The 20,989-nt window shown below is 48.0% G+C and overlaps 1 protein-coding gene across 1 annotated transcript in view; it reads left to right on the top strand.

Annotated features, from left to right (window-relative positions):
* Positions 1 to 20,989, top strand: part of HSPG2 (heparan sulfate proteoglycan 2) — a 198,494-nt gene that overhangs the window by 162,486 nt on the left and 15,019 nt on the right. The window contains exons 55-74 of the mRNA XM_075840580.1: positions 233 to 384; positions 468 to 606; positions 684 to 832; positions 1,191 to 1,320; positions 1,395 to 1,549; positions 1,681 to 1,810; positions 2,741 to 2,895; positions 6,372 to 6,510; positions 6,596 to 6,739; positions 6,820 to 6,954; positions 7,218 to 7,399; positions 7,523 to 7,718; positions 7,799 to 7,978; positions 8,930 to 9,190; positions 9,330 to 9,492; positions 9,821 to 9,918; positions 10,047 to 10,313; positions 10,393 to 10,505; positions 10,664 to 10,811; positions 11,007 to 11,123. Coding sequence (XP_075696695.1) covers positions 233 to 384; positions 468 to 606; positions 684 to 832; positions 1,191 to 1,320; positions 1,395 to 1,549; positions 1,681 to 1,810; positions 2,741 to 2,895; positions 6,372 to 6,510; positions 6,596 to 6,739; positions 6,820 to 6,954; positions 7,218 to 7,399; positions 7,523 to 7,718; positions 7,799 to 7,978; positions 8,930 to 9,190; positions 9,330 to 9,492; positions 9,821 to 9,918; positions 10,047 to 10,313; positions 10,393 to 10,505; positions 10,664 to 10,811; positions 11,007 to 11,123 — 3,153 coding nt within the window. The remainder of the gene's footprint in view (positions 1 to 232; positions 385 to 467; positions 607 to 683; positions 833 to 1,190; positions 1,321 to 1,394; positions 1,550 to 1,680; positions 1,811 to 2,740; positions 2,896 to 6,371; positions 6,511 to 6,595; positions 6,740 to 6,819; positions 6,955 to 7,217; positions 7,400 to 7,522; positions 7,719 to 7,798; positions 7,979 to 8,929; positions 9,191 to 9,329; positions 9,493 to 9,820; positions 9,919 to 10,046; positions 10,314 to 10,392; positions 10,506 to 10,663; positions 10,812 to 11,006; positions 11,124 to 20,989) is intronic.

The raw sequence follows: 20,989 nt of genomic DNA, 5'->3' as shown, positions 1-20,989 counted from the left end.
AGATAAATAGCCCCGGTGGGATGCGTTCCTATAGACAGCAATTAAATCCATCCCTACAAGAAGCCGTCCGTCCCGCCCCGGCCTCATCAGCGTCACTGCGCATTTCTCATTTTCTTTCCATCTCGTCCTGGGTTTAGTGAAGACTTCTCTGTATTTCTCTCCAGCGTCTTCGTCTCACTATAATCTACGTGTAAGTTCAGTCTGAATTCTCTGCTTTCATTTCTTCCTGCAGCCTCCGGCTCGGTCCCGACTCTTAAGATTGAATCCTCCTCCAACTCTGTGGCTGAAGGACAAACCCTCGAACTGAACTGTGTGGTCTCTGGGTCCCAAATTGCTGCGGTCACCTGGCAGAGGAAGGGTCAGCCCCTCTCCCCCAATCACCAGGTGAAGAAACGGGCAGCCTATGGCATGGCTCCCCGGTGTGCACCCAATTACTGTGGCGTCATTAACCCCTCGTTTGTGCTTAGGTGCTGGGCTCTCGTCTGCGGATTGTCCAGGCATCTGTGGCGGACTCTGGGGAATACATCTGTCGAGTCAGCTCCGGAGCAGTCACCCGTCAGGCGACCATCACGGTCACTATTACTCATGGCATGGGCCCAGTTCACAGTAAGTTGGATAAAGATATTTCTGTAGAATAAGGTCAACTTTTCATCATCAAAACTGAAGTGTCATTGTCTTCTCAGCCGGTATCACCCCGACCATCCGCATCGAGTCCCCACATAATGCTGTTTCTGAAGGACAGACTGTTGTCCTGAACTGTGTGGTGGAAGGACAGACACATCGGGAGGTGTCCTGGTACCGACAGGGGCAGCCGCTCTCCGACAATCACCAGGTATCGTAAGACTGACACTATTCCCTCGTCGTCACTAAATTATCCTGATCAGGGGATCCAGACTACTGCTCAGAGGAGAGATGTTTAGAGGAGCCGAGTCTATAGTCAGGAGAGGGCATCTTGCGAACCTCCCTTCTATGAGTGTAGAGCCATTACAGTAGGCGCTCCTCCATTACATGGACAGTTCAATGGGCAAAATAAACACTGACCGCCACAAATGTTCCAGCAAAGACCTCAGAGGGTCAACTTATCATTGGGAGACCTTCCTGACCAAATGAGACAGCCCCTCGGGGGACCTCCATGTCAGGCATCCATGGTCCATCAGAGAGTAACGGAACTTTCTTCTGGTCGCTCGCAGGTTTCAGGCTCTCGGCTGCGCATCCTTAACGCCTCGCCTCAGGACTCGGGTGAATATATCTGCCAGGTGAGCGGCGTCTCCGGGGTCCAGGCGGCCTCAATCACCGTCTCCATTGAAGGTTCCAGACACAGTAAGTATATAGGGCTGTATATCTGTGATTGATCTTGAGGGCTGGAGTCCGCATCACCTGATGATTTATTTCAGACTCCGGAGTCTCAGGTTCTATTAGGATTGAACCTTCTTCACAGACTGTAGAAGACGGGCAGAATCTGGAGCTCCGCTGCTTGGTTGAGGGAGTCTCCGGCCATTCGGTGACCTGGCATCGGTCTCACGGGCGTCCACTAAGTTCTAATCACCAGGTACCGGGAGTGCTGGTCCTCTGTATGTCATGATTATGGCTTCTCCTTCACTACGTTACATACAGGGGTTCCCTCTACTGCCGGGTATAGGACGCTCGTCACTCTCTAATACGCTGGTTATTGTTTGTCAGGTTGCAGGACCACGAATGCAAATCATCAAAGCCACTGCTGCTGATTCTGGTGACTATGTCTGTCGTGTGAACACTGGCCTGGGTGTTCAGGAAGCCGTCATCTCTGTTACCGTACAGCGCTCGTCACAAGGTATATCATACAGAAGCTTTTATACCGACTCTAAGACCCGTCCATTCAATCCTCACTGGAGATCAGCATCGTTCATGGCACTTCACTGACACACTGTAACACAAGTCCTTGCACTAGTGACCAGAGTCCCTACACCGGTCGTTAACTCCGAGAAGTTCAGTGTGAGGACGGAAAAGTATTCCAGCGCTATGTCCAGGCTGCCGTTGGTGGACTGCGCTCCCTGCCCCCACGCTGTGCTTCTCTCAGCAGCTGTAAAGGCGTCAGATCCTCCTCCTCCTGCTGCTGCTGACTGGTGAACCCCGGACAGGCTGCAGGGAAGGCGAGGGCCATAGTACAGGCTGCAGGGAAGGCGAGGGCCATAGTACAGGCTGCAGGGAAGGCGAGGGCCATAGTACAGGCTGCAGGGAAGGCGAGGGCCATAGTACAGGCTGCAGGGAAGGCGAGGGCCATAGTACAGGCTGCAGGGAAGGCGAGGGCCATAGTACAGGCTGCTGCTTTATAGATTCTTTTCACGGAGTCTCTGACCTGTTTGGGGGATATATAAATGGTCAGTCAAGGCGTCACTGCCGCTGTTTGTATCATTAGAGTGTCAGCAGCTTCTCCGGGATAATGATACAATGTGTCCGGAATATGTGTCCAGTGTCTCTCACTTTGCATTTATTTTGTGTCAATGCAAAGTGAGAGACACTGGACTCATATTCCGGACACATTGTATCATTATCCTGGAGAAGCTGCTGACACTCTAATGATACAAACAGCGGCAGTGACGCCTTGACTGACCATTTATATATCCCCCAAACAGGTCAGAGACTCCGTGAAAAGAACCACAACTACACATGGGGAAAACGAACGAGAATTACTGACAGGGACTTAATGCTTTATCTATTCTGCACCTATAACCCCCATCCATCATTTATCTCTGCCCCTCAGTGCCTGCAAATGTCCCCCCACCAATCCTCATCGAGAAGTCTCCGGGCCCAGTATCCGAGGGTCAGACCGTGGATCTAAACTGCGTGGTCATTGGAAATCCAGATGCTGCCGTTACCTGGACGCGCCCGGGGGCAAGATTCTCCCCAAATCACCAGGTAGAAAGACGTCTCTGATTCATGCTGCAATCAGGAACTGACACGTAATATACAATCACCGAGTACAGATAATGTAGTAATGTTTCCTGCAGTCCTATGTAACACCACAGATAACACAGTGATAACTCTCTGAGTACAGATAATGTAGTAATGTTTCCTGCAGTCCTATGTAACACCACAGATAACACAGTGATAACTCTCTGAGTACAGATAATGTAGTAGATGTCACCTGCAGTCCTATGTAACACCACAGATAACACAGTGATATCTCTCTGATTACAGATAATGTAGCAGTGTTACCTGCAGTCCTATGTAACACCACAGATAACACAGTGATAACTCTCTGATTACAGATAATGTAGTAGATGTTACCTGCAGTCCTATGTAACACCACAGATAACACAGTGATAACTCTCTGAGTACAGATAATGTAGTAGATGTTACCTGCAGTCCTATGTAACACCACAGATAACACAGTGATAACTCTCTGAGTACAGATAATGTAGTAGGGTTACCTGCAGTCCTATGTAACACCACAGATAACACAGTGATAGCTCTCTGATTACAGATAATGTAGTAGATGTCACCTGCAGTCCTATGTAACACCACAGATAACACAGTGATAACTCTCTGATTACAGATAATGTAGCAGTGTTTCCTGCAGTCCTATGTAACACCACAGATAACACAGTGATATCGCTCTGAGTACAGATAATGTAGTAGGGTTACCTGCAGTCCTATGTAACACCACAGATCACACAGTGATAGCTCTCTGATTACAGATAATGTAGTAGTGTTACCTGCAGTCCTATGTAACACCACAGATAACACAGTGATAGCTCTCTGAGTACAGATAATGTAGTAATGTTACCTGCAGTCCTATGTAACACCACAGATAACACAGTGATAACTCTCTGAGTACAGATAATGTAGTAATGTTTCCTGCAGTCCTATGTAACACCACAGATAACACAGTGATAACTCTCTGAGTACAGATAATGTAGTAGTGTTACCTGCAGTCCTATGTAACACCACAGATAACACAGTGATAACTCTCTGAGTACAGATAATGTAGTAGATGTTACCTGCAGTCCTATGTAACACTACAGATAACACAGTGATACCTCTCTGATTACAGATAATGTAGTAGATGTTACCTGCAGTCCTATGTAACACCACAGATAACACAGTAATAACTCTCTGATTACAGATAATGTAGTAGTGTTACCTGCAGTCCTATGTAACACCACAGATAACACAGTGATAACTCTCTGAGTACAGATAATGTAGTAATGTTTCCTGCAGTCCTATGTAACACCACAGATAACACAGTGATAACTCTCTGAGTACAGATAATGTAGTAGATGTTACCTGCAGTCCTATGTAACAGCACAGATAACACAGTGATAACTCTCTGATTACAGATAATGTAGTAGATGTTACCTGCAGTCCTATGTAACACCACAGATAACACAGTGATAGCTCTCTGAGTATAGATAATGTAGTAGATGTCACCTGCAGTCCTATGTAACACCACAGATAACAATGTGATAACTCTCTGATTACAGATAATGTAGTAGTGTAGCCTGCAGTCCTATGTAACACACAGATAACACAGTGATAACTCTCTGAGTACAGATAATGTAGTAGATGTTACCTGCAGTCCTATGTAACACCACAGATAACACAGTGATAAATCTCTGATTACAGATAATGTAGTAGATGTTACCTGCAGTCCTATGTAACACCACAGATAACACAGTGATAGCTCTCTGAGTATAGATAATGTAGTAGATGTCGCCTGCAGTCCTATGTAACACCACAGATAACACAGTGATAACTCTCTGATTACAGATAATGTAGTAGTGTTACCTGCAGTCCTATGTAACACCACAGATAACACAGTGATAACTCTCTGATTACAGATAATGAAGTAGTGTTACCTGCAGTCCTATGTAACACCACAGATAACACAGTGATAACTCTCTGATTACAGATAATGTAGTAGTGTTACCTGCAGTCCTATGTAACACCACAGATAACACAGTGATAACTCTCTGGGTACAGATAATGTAGTAGTGTCACCTGCAGTCCTATGTAACACCACAGATCACACAGTGATAGCTCTCTGATTACAGATAATGTAGTAATGTTTCCTGCAGTCCTATGTAACACCACAGATCACACAGTGATAGCTCTCTGATTACAGATAATGTAGTAGTGTTACCTGCAGTCCTATGTAACACCACAGATAACACAGTGATAGCTCTCTGAGTACAGATAATGTAGTAATGTTACCTGCAGTCCTATGTAACACCACAGATAACACAGTGATAACTCTCTGAGTACAGATAATGTAGTAGATGTTTCCTGCAGTCCTATGTAACACCACAGATAACACAGTGATAACTCTCTGAGTACAGATAATGTAGTAGATGTTACCTGCAGTCCTATGTAACACCACAGATAACACAGTGATAGCTCTCTGAGTATAGATAAAGTAGTAGATGTCACATGCAGTCCTATGTAACACCACAGATAACAATGTGATAACTCTCTGATTACAGATAATGTAGTAGTGTTACCTGCAGTCCTATGTAACACCACAGATAACACGGTGATAACTCTCTGAGCACAGATAATGTAGTAGATGTTACCTGCAGTCCTATGTAACACCACAGATAACACAGTGATAACTCTCTGATTACAGATAATGTAGTAGTGTAGCCTGCAGTCCTATGTAACACACAGATAACACAGTGATAACTCTCTGAGTACAGATAATGTAGTAGATGTTACCTGCAGTCCTATGTAACAGCACAGATAACACAGTGATAACTCTCTGATTACAGATAATGTAGTAGATGTTACCTGCAGTCCTATGTAACACCACAGATAACACAGTGATAGCTCTCTGAGTATAGATAAAGTAGTAGATGTCACATGCAGTCCTATGTAACACCACAGATAACAATGTGATAACTCTCTGATTACAGATAATGTAGTAGTGTTACCTGCAGTCCTATGTAACACCACAGATAACACGGTGATAACTCTCTGAGCACAGATAATGTAGTAGATGTTACCTGCAGTCCTATGTAACACCACAGATAGCACAGTGATAACTCTCTGATTACAGATAATGTAGTAGATGTTACCTGCAGTCCTATGTAACACCACAGATAACACAGTGATATCTCTCTGAGTACAGATAATGTAGTAGTGTTACCTGCAGTCCTATGTAACACCACAGATAACACAGTGATAACTCTCTGAGTACAGATAATGTAGTAGATGTTACCTGCAGTCCTATGTAACACCACAGATAACACAGTGATAACTCTCTGAGTACAGATAATGTAGTAGTGTTACCTGCAGTCCTATGTAACACCTACTTTCCTGCCGTTGTTACCATCTCCCTACCATTCAGTTCACTGTCTCCTGGTTCCAGTCTGATCTTGTGATTTGTGTCTTAGATTTCTGGCTCCCGTCTCCGCGTCGTACACGCATCTAGTGCAGACTCTGGGGAGTACGTGTGTCGCTACAACACTCCGTCCGGCATACTGAAGGCCTCAATCATCATCAGCGTTGGCTCCGGAGCCCAGAATGTGTACCGTAAGTCACAATCTTACTGCTGCTTAGAGGCAGCAGGAGTCCTTGTTCTGTAGGGTTTATTTCAATACATGACTCTGCTTTATAGGTCTCGAGACCCCGGTCATCTCCATCAATCCACCCAGTGCCACTGTTCACCAGGGGGAAAATGCCACCTTTAAATGCCACGTTCACCAGGGAGCTCAGCCTGTACGCGTAACATGGAAAATGGGGCAAAATCAGCCTCTACAAGGTAATGGTGACATTGCGAGGACCTGCGGCTTCCGGACTGTTCATATCATCGTCATCTCTTCATTTTCTTTGTCTTTGCAGATAACGTCCACATCAGCTCCAATGGCTCCATTATTACCATAGTGGGGGCTCATCACAAGAACCAAGGCTCGTACCGCTGCATGGCCTCCAACGCCTACGGGGCAGTGGACAGTGCTGTAACCCTGGTGGTGGAAGGTGAGGAATCCAGCCGATCACAGGACAATATCAAATCTGGAGACTTCTGATCAACATAAATGGGATAGTTACGCCCGACTATAACGGGTGGCAGGGACTATCCATTAGTGGTCACAGGACTAAGATCTAAACTTACTGGATACGTGTGTGCGGTGCCCTGCTGAAACCGGAGCAGCCAGATGTTGTGTGGTCGCCCCCTACTGGTAGGGAAATACAGAAAACCATTTGGCCTCATTCACGTATTTCCATTTTCTGTATTGCAGGACGCCCCACAGTTTCTGTGATTCCTCAAGGACCAGTCAAGGTGAAAGTGGGAGAAACAATTTACCTGGAATGTTCAGGAATGGGGGACCCCCGGCCTGTAGTCAGCTGGCATCGTACTGGATCTAGACAGACTATTCGCCAGCAGAACCATGTTCCCCTGGACAGCCACGCAGTGCTACAGGTCAGTGCCTTATACTCAAACCATGAGCGGCCTTACAGTATCAGTCTGATTACACGCGCCGCTGTATTACGTAAGACCGCACGCGAGTCGTCCATTCAGAGGCCTCGGGACTTTGTGTTGTAGATTCCATCAGCCAAGCCGGATGATTCGGGATCTTACACCTGCGTTGGCCACAACCCGGCCGGTTCCACCCAGGTCCATGTGAACGTTCTTGTGGAAGAGCGAGTGCTGAGACCGAGCGCTCCCACAGCCACCGTAGAGCAGTCTGTGCACGTGGTTCTGGCCGGAGAGGCGGCTACACTGAGATGTTCTGCCACAGGTGACGCTCCTTCTTTATGCCTCCTCTCTCTGTATAACTAGGGAAATCCCTAAATCCCTGTATCTCCCCCTGTTCTGCAGGTAACCCAACTCCAGCCATCACATGGTCCAAGCTGCGAGCCCCATTACCATGGCAGCACCAGATCGTGAACAGTAGTCTGATCATCCCAAGAGTAGCCCAGCAGGACTCTGGACAATACATCTGCAACGCCTCCAACTCCGATGGACATTCTGAGGTCTTCATTACCCTGGATGTGGAAAGTAAGAAATAAGCGGCAGCGATGTCCTACTTGGTGCTGCTGCTTATCCGTGCTGCTGGGGGAGGGGCTCTGGGCTGAATCTGTCTCTTTCCTTCTTTGGCAGCTGACAATATATTCCCTTCTAACTTTACAATCTTCTCCTCCGCTATACGGCCATGATCCTGCAGAGGCTGCGCTACTTCCCTGACAAGCTGAAAGCTATTTCTATTGGCTGTGAACAGAGGCTCAGTGTGCAGAGTCCTGGCTGTGGGGAGAGGGACTGAGCATGCTCCACCACCAGCACTCCGCCCAGTAGGAGGATGTGTACATTGGTATCAAATTTGAACACTAGGTGGCGCCATACTAAGTAAATGTATTAACTCTACTGAGTTTAAATACAAAATTGTTCAAAATTTGGTGCTTTATTGAAATAATATTCTGTGTGGGGTAACCCCATTAATAGTGCGAGAAGAGGTTTCTGCTCCTCATGTCGCCTGCCTTGAGTTACGTCATTGAGGGCAGGGTTGCTAATGCCTCTACCCACATTGTATGAGGAGCTTCCGCATGAGCGCACCAGACTGCTAAGACTGTAGTGACATTTAGAAACGCGTCAGCAGATGATCGCAGAGAAGCCGGAGATCTGCTCCGTGCCCGACTATTGTCCCTGGGAGCCATGATGGACGTTTCATTAGAGATGAGACTTCTGAAAAGATAAACCGTCTAGTTCTCTAAATGTTTGACAGATTCGGGGCCCGGCCTGATCCACCTTCTTGGAGATCGCCGCTTAGATGTCCTGATCCTATGACTATTGATGACCTCTAACCCTCACATTTAGCAGCTGCATTGTGTGACTATTGCCGGTGGGTCGTTGTAGTAAATCCGGGGGTACGATGTTGATGTCGCAGCTCTCTCCCGGACTCCGTATAGACATTGTTGATTCAATGTTACAGGACACTTTTCTGTTTAACCTCAGATCCGCCGTACGCTACCACCCTCCCTGATGAACTGTCTGTCGGTGTCGGGGAAGCCATTCGTTTGCAGTGCTTGGCCCACGGTACTCCGCCACTGAAATTCCATTGGACTAAAGTTAACGGCTCTCTAGCAAATTCAGCCGAGGTGCGTGACGGCACCTTACACATCAATCAGGCCGCGACCACAGACGCCGGAACCTACCGATGTGCGGTCAGCAACAAAGTTGGAGAAAGTGTGGCCCTAACCCAGATCAGTGTTTTAGGTGGGTCCCTGCAGATTCAGAGGGGCCTGGACTGGTCTCTCTCTGTGAAGTTGATAACGTGGCTCGCTGCATTTATAAAATCCTTCACACCCCGGTCCAGTTATTAATTGTTGATTCTTATTGTTTTCCGGCTCTTCAGCTCCGTTTTCTGTTCGAGTCTCACCTCAAAAAGACACGAAGGCAGTCAGTGATACAGCAGAATTCACCTGCACGGTCCTCGGAGATCCCAGGGCAAGGATCCAGTGGATTAAGGAAGGAGGAGATCTCCCAACCAATCACAAAGTAGACGGGACGACGCTCCGGTAAGAAGGAATCCTGCTCCGATGTTTGTCCCGCTCTCATTTTCTTCCTCGCAGGCAGATCTAATATTTGTATGATGACGATGTGCGCTCCACGTATCCAGTCCCATAAATAGGGACCATGGTGGGGACGGCTGCCACCAGAGTCATGACTGCAGTTGTTATGGAGCCGCCATCATACCAGGGAGTTGGCAGTGCAGAATTTTATATAGTGGAAATGTTAGACCCCATATACAGGATTTATAGAGCGGCGCGCCCGTGCTTTCTGGGTGTGGGGAATGTAGCATTGGAAACGTGTGACCTGAGCTCTGACCCAATGTGTTTACAATAGGATTGCAAATTTGGAGCGCGGGAATGAAGGCGTCTACACGTGCAGGGCGCTCAGCAGGTTCGGTCAAGCCCAAGGTAGTGGAAAGCTGGTCGTACAAGGTTGGTATCTCGTGATCTGCAGCCTAAACTGAGACGTACAATCAGCCCAACATGATGACATGGAGTCGGCTCGTGTGGACTGGGCTGGGCCGGTGTTCAGTGTGTTAGAACGTTTCTTCTCCCCTCAGTACTGCCGAAAGTCAGGATAAACATCCGCACCTCCGTGCAGACCGTTCTGGCGGGGAACTCTGTGGAGTTTGAATGTCTGGCCATTGGAGATCCTCAAGCCAAGGTCACTTGGAGCAAGGTGGGAAGTCGGTTACCGAATGATGTTCTTCTAAGCGGTGGAATGCTGAGGATTGAGCAGGTGAAGCAGTCGGACGCCGGGCAGTACCGCTGTACTGTCACCAATGATGTGGGGGAGGTGCAGTCCCACGTCATTCTCCACGTGCAGTGTGAGTAGTAGTTGTTGCTTTATCGCTTCTTTGTTCTTCCCCCTCATTGTCTTCTAACAAGTTCTCATCCCCGCCACAGCCGTGCCGCAGATCGCTGCACAGCCTGAGATGAAGGAGATCACCACCGGATCCACTGCTGTGTTCCCGTGTCTGGCGTCTGGATTTCCAGTGCCAGAAATCACATGGACCAAGGTAATTGCGTCTGTATCAAGCTACGAATTTCCTCGTCACGTGCGATCATTGTCGGTTTCCTCCAGTGGTCACCTCTCCGTGTGACCCCCTTTTCTGTAGGATACGGCATGTAACTGTTGTGTTCACCTGCCGCACTGACTAGTTTACATTGTCACCAGCTGGAAGGCGACCTCCCTGGTGATGCTCAGATCGAGAACAACGTCCTGACGCTAAATTCTGTGAGGCCTGAAGACGCGGGGACGTACGTGTGCACCGCCGCCAATCGCCAGGGCAGAGTCACTGCTTTCTCCATGCTAAAAGTGCGAGGTGAGATATGAAGCGGATCTGAGAATCATCAGTGTAATAGATAGTCAACTCCAGTGTCGTTCTGCGGACCATGTATATGATGGAGGGGCCTGTAGATGGTTAGAAAATGTTACCCGATGCGGTTGCCAGTAACGTCCGCCGGCAGCGCTGTCAATCCTTCATCTTTCATGTTTGTTTCACTTCATATATTTCCAGAGAGAGTTGTGCCCTTCTTCACCGGCCACTCACAGTCTTACCTCGCCCTCCCAAGTATGAAAGATGCCCACAAGAAATTTGAAATAAAGATTACCTTCCGACCGGACAATGCTAATGGTAAGAGTCTGGGACCTTGTGGTTGCGTGGAGTCTGGGACCTTGTGGTTGCGTGGAGTCTGGGACCTTGTGGTTGCGTGGAGTCTGGGACCTTGTGGTTGCGTGGAGTCTGGGACCTTGTGGTTGCGTGGAGTCTGGGACCTTGTGGTTGCGTGTCTCGGGACTCCTTTTCTATTTATAACCCCCACTCCAATAATTTGCACATTTTCTTCTGTAATTGCCCCGTACAAGTCGTGAACGTCGTCTTTTCTGCTCTTACTGTAAAGATCCGGTATTAATCCTCCCTCTGATTCCCCATGACTGCTGTTCTGGTCTCTTCTGATCCGGTATTAATCCTCCCTCTGATTCCCCATGACTGCTGTTCTTGTCTCTTCTGATCCGGTGTTAATCCTCCCTCTGATTCCCCATGACTGCTGTTCTGGTCTCTTCTGATCCGGTATTAATCCTCCCTTTGATTCCCCATGACTGCTGTTCTGGTCTCTTCTGATCCGGTATTAATCCTCCCTTTGATTCCCCATGACTGCTGTTCTGGTCTCTTCTGATCCGGTATTAATCCTCCCTCTGATTCCCCATGACTGCTGTTCTGGTCTCTTCTGATCCGGTATTAATCCTCCCTCTGATTCCCCATGACTGCTGTTCTAGTCTCTTCTGATCCGGTATTAATCCTCCCTCTGATTCCCCATGACTGCTGTTCTGGTCTCTTCTGATCCGGTATTAATCCTCCCTCTGATTCCCCATGACTGCTGTTCTGGTCTCTTCTGATCCGGTATTAATCCTCCCTCTGATTCCCCATGACTGCTGTTCTGGTCTCTTCTGATCCGGTATTAATCCTCCCTCTGATTCCCCATGACTGCTGTTCTTGTCTCTTCTGATCCGGTATTAATCCTCCCTCTGATTCCCCATGACTGCTGTTCTTGTCTCTTCTGATCCGGTATTAATCCTCCCTCTGATTCCCCATGACTGCTGTTCTGGTTTCTTCTGATCCGGTGTTAATCCTCCCTCTGATTCCCCATGACTGCTGTTCTGGTCTCTTCTGATCCGGTATTAATCCTCCCTCTGATTCCCCATGACTGCTGTTCTGGTCTCTTCTGATCCGGTATTAATCCTCCCTCTGATTCCCCATGACTGCTGTTCTGGTCTCTTCTGATCCGGTATTAATCCTCCCTCTGATTCCCCATGACTGCTGTTCTTGTCTCTTCTGATCCGGTATTAATCCTCCCTCTGATTCCCCATGACTGCTGTTCTGGTCTCTTCTGATCCGGTATTAATCCTCCCTCTGATTCCCCATGACTGCTGTTCTGGTCTCTTCTGATCCGGTATTAATCCTCCCTCTGATTCCCCATTACTTCGGTTCTTGTCTCTTCTGATCCGGTATTAATCCTCCCTCTGATTCCCCATGACAGCTGTTCTGGTCTCTTCTGATCCGGTATTAATCCTCCCTCTGATTCCCCATGACTGCTGTTCTGGTCTCTTCTGATCCGGTATTAATCCTCCCTCTGATTCCCCATTACTTCGGTTCTTGTCTCTTCTGATCCGGTATTAATCCTCCCTCTGATTCCCCATGACTGCTGTTCTTGTCTCTTCTGATCCGGTGTTAATCCTCCCTCTGATTCCACATTACTGCTGTTCTGGTCTCTTCTGATCCAGTATTAATCCTCCCTCTGATTCCCCATGACTGCTGTTCTGGTCTCTTCTGATCCGGTGTTAATCCTCCCTCTGATTCCCCATGACTGCTGTTCTGGTCTCTTCTGATCCGGTGTTAATCCTCCCTCTGATTCCCCATGACTGCTGTTCTTGTCTCTTCTGATCCGGTATTAATCCTCCCTCTGATTCCCCATGACTGCTGTTCTGGTCTCTTCTGATCCGGTATTAATCCTCCCTCTGATTCCCCATGACTGCTGTTCTTGTCTCTTCTGATCCGGTATTAATCCTCCCTCTGATTCCCCATGACAGCTGTTCTGGTCTCTTCTGATCCAGTATTAATCCTCCCTCTGATTCCCCATGACTGCTGTTCTGGTCTCTTCTGATCCAGTATTAATCCTCCCTCTGATTCCCCATGACTGCTGTTCTTGTCTCTTCTGATCCGGTGTTAATCCTCCCTCTGATTCCCCATGACTGCTGTTCTTGTTTCTTCTGATCCGGTGTTAATCCTCCCTCTGATTCCCCATGACTGCTGTTCTTGTCTCTTCTGATCCGGTATTAATCCTCCCTCTGATTCCCCATGACTGCTGTTCTGGTCTCTTCTGATCCGGTATTAATCCTCCCTCTGATTCCCCATGACTGCTGTTCTTGTCTCTTCTGATCCGGTATTAATCCTCCCTCTGATTCCCCATGACTGCTGTTCTGGTCTCTTCTGATCCGGTATTAATCCTCCCTCTGATTCCCCATGACTGCTGTTCTGGTCTCTTCTGATCCGGTATTAATCCTCCCTCTGATTCCCCATGACTGCTGTTCTGGTCTCTTCTGATCCGGTATTAATCCTCCCTCTGATTCCCCATGACTGCTGTTCTGGTCTCTTCTGATCCGGTATTAATCCTCCCTCTGATTCCCCATGACTGCTGTTCTGGTCTCTTCTGATCCGGTATTAATCCTCCCTCTGATTCCCCATGACTGCTGTTCTGGTCTCTTCTGATCCGGTGTTAATCCTCCCTCTGATTCCCCATGACTGCTGTTCTTGTTTCTTCTGATCCGGTATTAATCCTCCCTCTGATTCCCCATGACAGCTGTTCTGGTCTCTTCTGATCCGGTATTAATCCTCCCTCTGATTCCCCATGACTGCTGTTCTGGTCTCTTCTGATCCGGTATTAATCCTCCCTCTGATTCCCCATGACTGCTGTTCTTGTTTCTTCTGATCCGGTATTAATCCTCCCTCTGATTCCCCATGACTGCTGTTCTTGTCTCTTCTGATCCGGTATTAATCCTCCCTCTGATTCCCCATGACTGCTGTTCTGGTCTCTTCTGATCCGGTATTAATCCTCCCTCTGATTCCCCATGACTGCTGTTCTGGTCTCTTCTGATCCGGTATTAATCCTCCCTCTGATTCCCCATGACTGCTGTTCTGGTCTCTTCTGATCCGGTATTAATCCTCCGTCTGATTCCCCATGACTGCTGTTCTGGTCTCTTCTGATCCGGTATTAATCCTCCCTCTGATTCCCCATGACTGCTGTTCTGGTCTCTTCTGATCCGGTATTAATCCTCCCTCTGATTCCCCATGACTGCTGTTCTGGTCTCTTCTGATCCGGTATTAATCCTCCCTCTGATTCCCCATGACTGCTGTTCTGGTCTCTTCTGATCCGGTATTAATCCTCCCTCTGATTCCCCATGACTGCTGTTCTGGTCTCTTCTGATCCGGTATTAATCCTCCCTCTGATTCCCCATGACTGCTGTTCTGGTCTCTTCTGATCCGGTATTAATCCTCCCTCTGATTCCCCATGACTGCTGTTCTGGTCTCTTCTGATCCGGTGTTAATCCTCCCTCTGATTCCCCATGACTGCTGTTCTGGTCTCTTCTGATCCGGTATTAATCCTCCCTCTGATTCCCCATGACTGCTTTTCTGGTCTCTTCTGATCCGGTATTAATCCTCCCTCTCATTCCCCATGACTGCTGTTCTTGTCTCTTCTGATCTGGTATTAATCCTCCCTCTGATTCCCCATGACTGCTGTTCTGGTCTCTTCTGATCCGGTATTAATCCTCCCTCTGATTCCCCATGACAGCTGTTCTGGTCTCTTCTGATCCGGTATTAATCCTCCCTCTGATTCCCCATGACTGCTGTTCTGGTCTCTTCTGATCCGGTATTAATCCTCCCTCTGATTCCCCATGACTGCTGTTCTTGTTTCTTCTGATCCGGTATTAATCCTCCCTCTGATTCCCCATGACTGCTGTTCTTGTCTCTTCTGATCCGGTATTAATCCTCCCTCTGATTCCCCATGACTGCTGTTCTGGTCTCTTCTGATCCGGTATTAATCCTCCCTCTGATTCCCCATGACTGCTGTTCTGGTCTCTTCTGATCCGGTATTAATCCTCCCTCTGATTCCCCATGACTGCTGTTCTGGTCTCTTCTGATCCGGTATTAATCCTCCGTCTGATTCCCCATGACTGCTGTTCTGGTCTCTTCTGATCCGGTATTAATCCTCCCTCTGATTCCCCATGACTGCTGTTCTGGTCTCTTCTGATCCGGTATTAATCCTCCCTCTGATTCCCCATGACTGCTGTTCTGGTCTCTTCTGATCCGGTATTAATCCTCCCTCTGATTCCCCATGACTGCTGTTCTGGTCTCTTCTGATCCGGTATTAATCCTCCCTCTGATTCCCCATGACTGCTGTTCTGGTCTCTTCTGATCCGGTATTAATCCTCCCTCTGATTCCCCATGACTGCTGTTCTGGTCTCTTCTGATCCGGTATTAATCCTCCCTCTGATTCCCCATGACTGCTGTTCTGGTCTCTTCTGATCCGGTGTTAATCCTCCCTCTGATTCCCCATGACTGCTGTTCTGGTCTCTTCTGATCCGGTATTAATCCTCCCTCTGATTCCCCATGACTGCTTTTCTGGTCTCTTCTGATCCGGTATTAATCCTCCCTCTCATTCCCCATGACTGCTGTTCTTGTCTCTTCTGATCTGGTATTAATCCTCCCTCTGATTCCCCATGACTGCTGTTCTGGTCTCTTCTGATCCGGTATTAATCCTCCCTCTGATTCCCCATGACTGCTGTTCTTGTTTCTTCTGATCCGGTATTAATCCTCCCTCTGATTGCCCATGACTGCTGTTCTGGTCTCTTCTGATCCGGTATTAATCATCCCTCTGATTCCCCATGACTGCTGTTCTAGTCTCTTCTGATCCGGTATTAATCCTCCCTCTGATTCCCCATGACTGCTGTTCTGGTCTCTTCTGATCCGGTATTAATCCTCCCTCTGATTCCCCATGACTGCTGTTCTGGTCTCTTCTGATCCGGTATTAATCCTCCCTCTGATTCCCCATGACTGCTGTTCTGGTCTCTTCTGATCCGGTATTAATCCTCCCTCTGATTCCCCATGACTGCTGTTCTTGTCTCTTCTGATCCGGTATTAATCCTCCCTCTGATTCCCCATGACTGCTGTTCTTGTCTCTTCTGATCCGGTATTAATCCTCCCTCTGATTCCCCATGACTGCTGTTCTGGTTTCTTCTGATCCGGTGTTAATCCTCCCTCTGATTCCCCATGACTGCTGTTCTGGTCTCTTCTGATCCGGTATTAATCCTCCCTCTGATTCCCCATGACTGCTGTTCTGGTCTCTTCTGATCCGGTATTAATCCTCCCTCTGATTCCCCATGACTGCTGTTCTGGTCTCTTCTGATCCGGTATTAATCCTCCCTCTGATTCCCCATGACTGCTGTTCTTGTCTCTTCTGATCCGGTATTAATCCTCCCTCTGATTCCCCATGACTGCTGTTCTGGTCTCTTCTGATCCGGTATTAATCCTCCCTCTGATTCCCCATGACTGCTGTTCTGGTCTCTTCTGATCCGGTATTAATCCTCCCTCTGATTCCCCATGACTGCTGTTCTTGTCTCTTCTGATCCGGTATTAATCCTCCCTCTGATTCCCCATGACTGCTGTTCTTGTCTCTTCTGATCCGGTATTAATCCTCCCTCTGATTCCCCATGACTGCTGTTCTGGTCTCTTCTGATCCGGTGTTAATCCTCCCTCTGATTCCACATGACTGCTGTTCTGGTCTCTTCTGATCCGGTATTAATCCTCCCTCTGATTCCCCATGACTGCTGTTCTGGTCTCTTCTGATCCGGTGTTAATCCTCCCTCTGATTCCCCATGACTGCTGTTCTGGTCTCTTCTGATCCGGTATTAATCCTCCCTCTGATTCCCCATGACTGCTGTTCTTGTCTCTTCTGATCCGGTATTAATCCTCCCTCTGATTCCCCATGACTGCTGTTCTGGTCTCTTCTGATCCGGTATTAATCCTCCCTCTGATTCCCCATGACTGCTGTTCTTGTCTCTTCTGATCCGGTATTAATCCTCCCTCTGATTCCCCATGACAGCTGTTCTGGTCTCTTCTGATCCAGTATTAATCCTCCCTCTGATTCCCCATGACTGCTGTTCTGGTCTCTTCTGATCCAGTATTAATCCTCCCTCTGATTCCCCATGACTGCTGTTCTTGTCTCTTCTGATCCGGTGTTAATCCTCCCTCTGATTCCCCATGACTGCTGTTCTGGTCTCTTCTGATCCGGTATTAATCCTCCCTCTGATTCCCCATGACTGCTGTTCTTGTTTCTTCTGATCCGGTGTTAATCCTCCCTCTGATTCCCCATGACTGCTGTTCTTGTCTCTTCTGATCCGGTATTAATCCTCCCTCTGATTCCCCATGACTGCTGTTCTGGTCTCTTCTGATCCGGTATTAATCCTCCCTCTGATTCCCCATGACTGCTGTTCTTGTCTCTTCTGATCCGGTATTAATCCTCCCTCTGATTCCCCATGACTGCTGTTCTGGTCTCTTCTGATCCGGTATTAATCCTCCCTCTGATTCCCCATGACTGCTGTTCTGGTCTCTTCTGATCCGGTATTAATCCTCCCTCTGATTCCCCATGACTGCTGTTCTGGTCTCTTCTGATCCGGTATTAATCCTCCCTCTGATTCCCCATGACTGCTGTTCTTGTCTCTTCTGATCCGGTATTAATCCTCCCTCTGATTCCCCATGACTGCTGTTCTGGTCTCTTCTGATCCGGTATTAATCCTCCCTCTGATTCCCCATGACTGCTGTTCTGGTCTCTTCTGATCCGGTGTTAATCCTCCCTCTGATTCCCCATGACTGCTGTTCTTGTTTCTTCTGATCCGGTATTAATCCTCCCTCTGATTCCCCATGACAGCTGTTCTGGTCTCTTCTGATCCGGTATTAATCCTCCCTCTGATTCCCCATGACTGCTGTTCTGGTCTCTTCTGATCCGGTATTAATCCTCCCTCTGATTCCCCATGACTGCTGCTCTTGTTTCTTCTGATCCGGTATTAATCCTCCCTCTGATTCCCCATGACTGCTGTTCTTGTCTCTTCTGATCCGGTATTAATCCTCCCTCTGATTCCCCATGACTGCTGTTCTGGTCTCTTCTGATCCGGTATTAATCCTCCCTCTGATTCCCCATGACTGCTGTTCTTGTTTCTTCTGATCCGGTATTAATCCTCCCTCTGATTCCCCATGACTGCTGTTCTGGTCTCTTCTGATCCGGTATTAATCCTCCCTCTGATTCCCCATGACTGCTGTTCTGGTCTCTTCTGATCCGGTATTAATCCTCCCTCTGATTCCCCATGACTGCTGTTCTGGTCTCTTCTGATCCGGTATTAATCCTCCCTCTGATTCCCCATGACTGCTGTTCTGGTCTCTTCTGATCCGGTATTAATCCTCCCTCTGATTCCCCATGACTGCTGTTCTGGTCTCTTCTGATCCGGTATTAATCCTCCCTCTGATTCCCCATGACTGCTGTTCTGGTCTCTTCTGATCCGGTGTTAATCCTCCCTCTGATTCCCCATGACTGCTGTTCTGGTCTCTTCTGATCCGGTGTTAATCCTCCCTCTGATTCCCCATGACTGCTGTTCTGGTCTCTTCTGATCCGGTATTAATCCTCCCTCTGATTCCCCATGACTGCTTTTCTGGTCTCTTCTGATCCGGTATTAATCCTCCCTCTGATTCCCCATGACTGCTGTTCTTGTCTCTTCTGATCCGGTATTAATCCTCCCTCTGATTCCCCATGACTGCTGTTCTGGTCTCTTCTGATCCGGTATTAATCCTCCCTCTGATTCCCCATGACTGCTGTTCTTGTCTCTTCTGATCCGGTATTAATCCTCCCTCTGATTCCCCATGACTGCTGTTCTTGTCTCTTCTGATCCGGTATTAATCCTCCCTCTGATTCCCCATGACTGCTGTTCTGGTCTCTTCTGATCCGGTATTAATCCTCCCTCTGATTCCCCATGACTGCTGTTCTGGTCTCTTCTGATCCGGTATTAGTCCTCCCTCTGATTCCCCATGACTGCTTTTCTTGTTTCTTCTGATCCGGTATTAATCCTCCCTCTGATTCCCCATGACTGCTGTTCTGGTCTCTTCTGATCCGGTATTAGTACTCCCTCTGATTCCCCATGACTGCTGTTCTTGTCTCTTCTGATCCGGTATTAATCCTCCCTCTGATTCCCCATGTCTGCTGTTCTGGTCTCTTCTGATCCGGTATTAATCCTCCCTCTGATTCCCCATGACTGCTGTTCTGGTCTCTTCTGATCCGGTATTAGTCCTCCCTCTGATTCCCCATGACTGCTGTTCTTGTTTCTTCTGATCCGGTATTAATCCTCCCTCTGATTCCCCATGACAGCTGTTCTGGTCTCTTCTGATCCGGTATTAATCCTCCCTCTGATTCCCCATGACAGCTGTTCTGGTCTCTTCTGATCCGGTATTAATCCTCCCTCTGATTCCCCATGACTGCTGTTCTGGTCTCTTCTGATCCGGTATTAATCCTCCCTCTCATTCCCCATGACTGCTGTTCTTGTCTCTTCTGATCCGGTATTAATCCTCCCTCTGATTCCCCATGACTGCTGTTCTGGTCTCTTCTGATCCGGTGTTAATCCTCCCTCTGATTCCCCATGACTGCTGTTCTGGTCTCTTCTGATCCGGTATTAATCCTCCCTCTGATTCCCCATGACTGCTGTTCTGGTCTCTTCTGATCCGGTATTAATCCTCCCTCTGATTCCACATGACTGCTGTTCTTGTTTCTTCTGATCCGGTATTAATCCTCCCTCTGATTCCCCATGACTGCTGTTCTGGTCTCTTCTGATCCGGTATTAATCCTCCCTCTGATTCCCCATGACTGCTGTTCTGGTCTCTTCTGATCCGGTATTAATCCTCCCTCTGATTCCCCATGACTGCTGTTCTGGTCTCTTCTGATCCGGTATTAATCCTCCCTCTGATTCCCCATGACTGCTGTTCTTGTCTCTTCTGATCCGGTATTAATCCTCCCTCTGATTCCCCATGACTGCTGTTCTTGTCTCTTCTGATCCGGTATTAATCCTCCCTCTGATTCCCCATGACTGCTGTTCTTGCCTCTTCTGATCCGGTATTAATCCTCCCTCTGATTCCCCATGACTGCTGTTCTGGTCTCTTCTGATCCGGTATTAATCCTCCCTCTGATTCCCCATGACTGCTGTTCTTGTCTCTTCTGATCCGGTATTAATCCTCCCTCTGATTCCCCATGACTGCTGTTCTGGTCTCTTCTGATCCGGTATTAATCCTCCCTCTGATTCCCCATGACTGCTGTTCTGGTCTCTTCTGATCTGGTATTAATCCTCCCTCTGATTCCCCATGACTGCTGTTCTTGTCTCTTCTGATCCGGTATTAATCCTCCCTCTGATTCCCCATGACTGCTGTTCTTGTCTCTTCTGATCCGGTATTAATCCTCCCTCTGATTCCCCATGACTGCTGTTCTTGTCTCTTCTGATCCGGTGTTAATCCTCCCTCTGATTCCCCATGACTGCTGTTCTGGTCTCTTCTGATCCGGTGTTAATCCTCCCTCTGATTCCCCATGACTGCTGTTCTGGTCTCTTCTGATCCGGTATTAATCCTCCCTCTGATTCCCCATGACTGCTGTTCTGGTCTCTTCTGATCCGGTATTAATCCTCCCTCTGATTCCCCATGACTGCTGTTCTTGTTTCTTCTGATCCAGTATTAATCCTCCCTCTGATTCCCCATGACTGCTGTTCTGGTCTCTTCTGATCCGGTATTAATCCTCCCTCTGATTCCCCATGACTGCTGTTCTTGTTTCTTCTGATCCGGTATTAATCCTTCCTCTGATTCCCCATGACTGCTGTTCTGGTCTCTTCTGATCCGGTATTAATCCTCCCTCTGATTCCCCA

Source organism: Rhinoderma darwinii, chromosome 10 (assembly GCF_050947455.1).
Source record: "Rhinoderma darwinii isolate aRhiDar2 chromosome 10, aRhiDar2.hap1, whole genome shotgun sequence".
NCBI classification, from domain to species: domain Eukaryota; kingdom Metazoa; phylum Chordata; class Amphibia; order Anura; family Rhinodermatidae; genus Rhinoderma; species Rhinoderma darwinii.
Note: the sequence above shows the minus strand (reverse complement) of the source record. Positions and strands in the feature narration are given on the sequence as shown.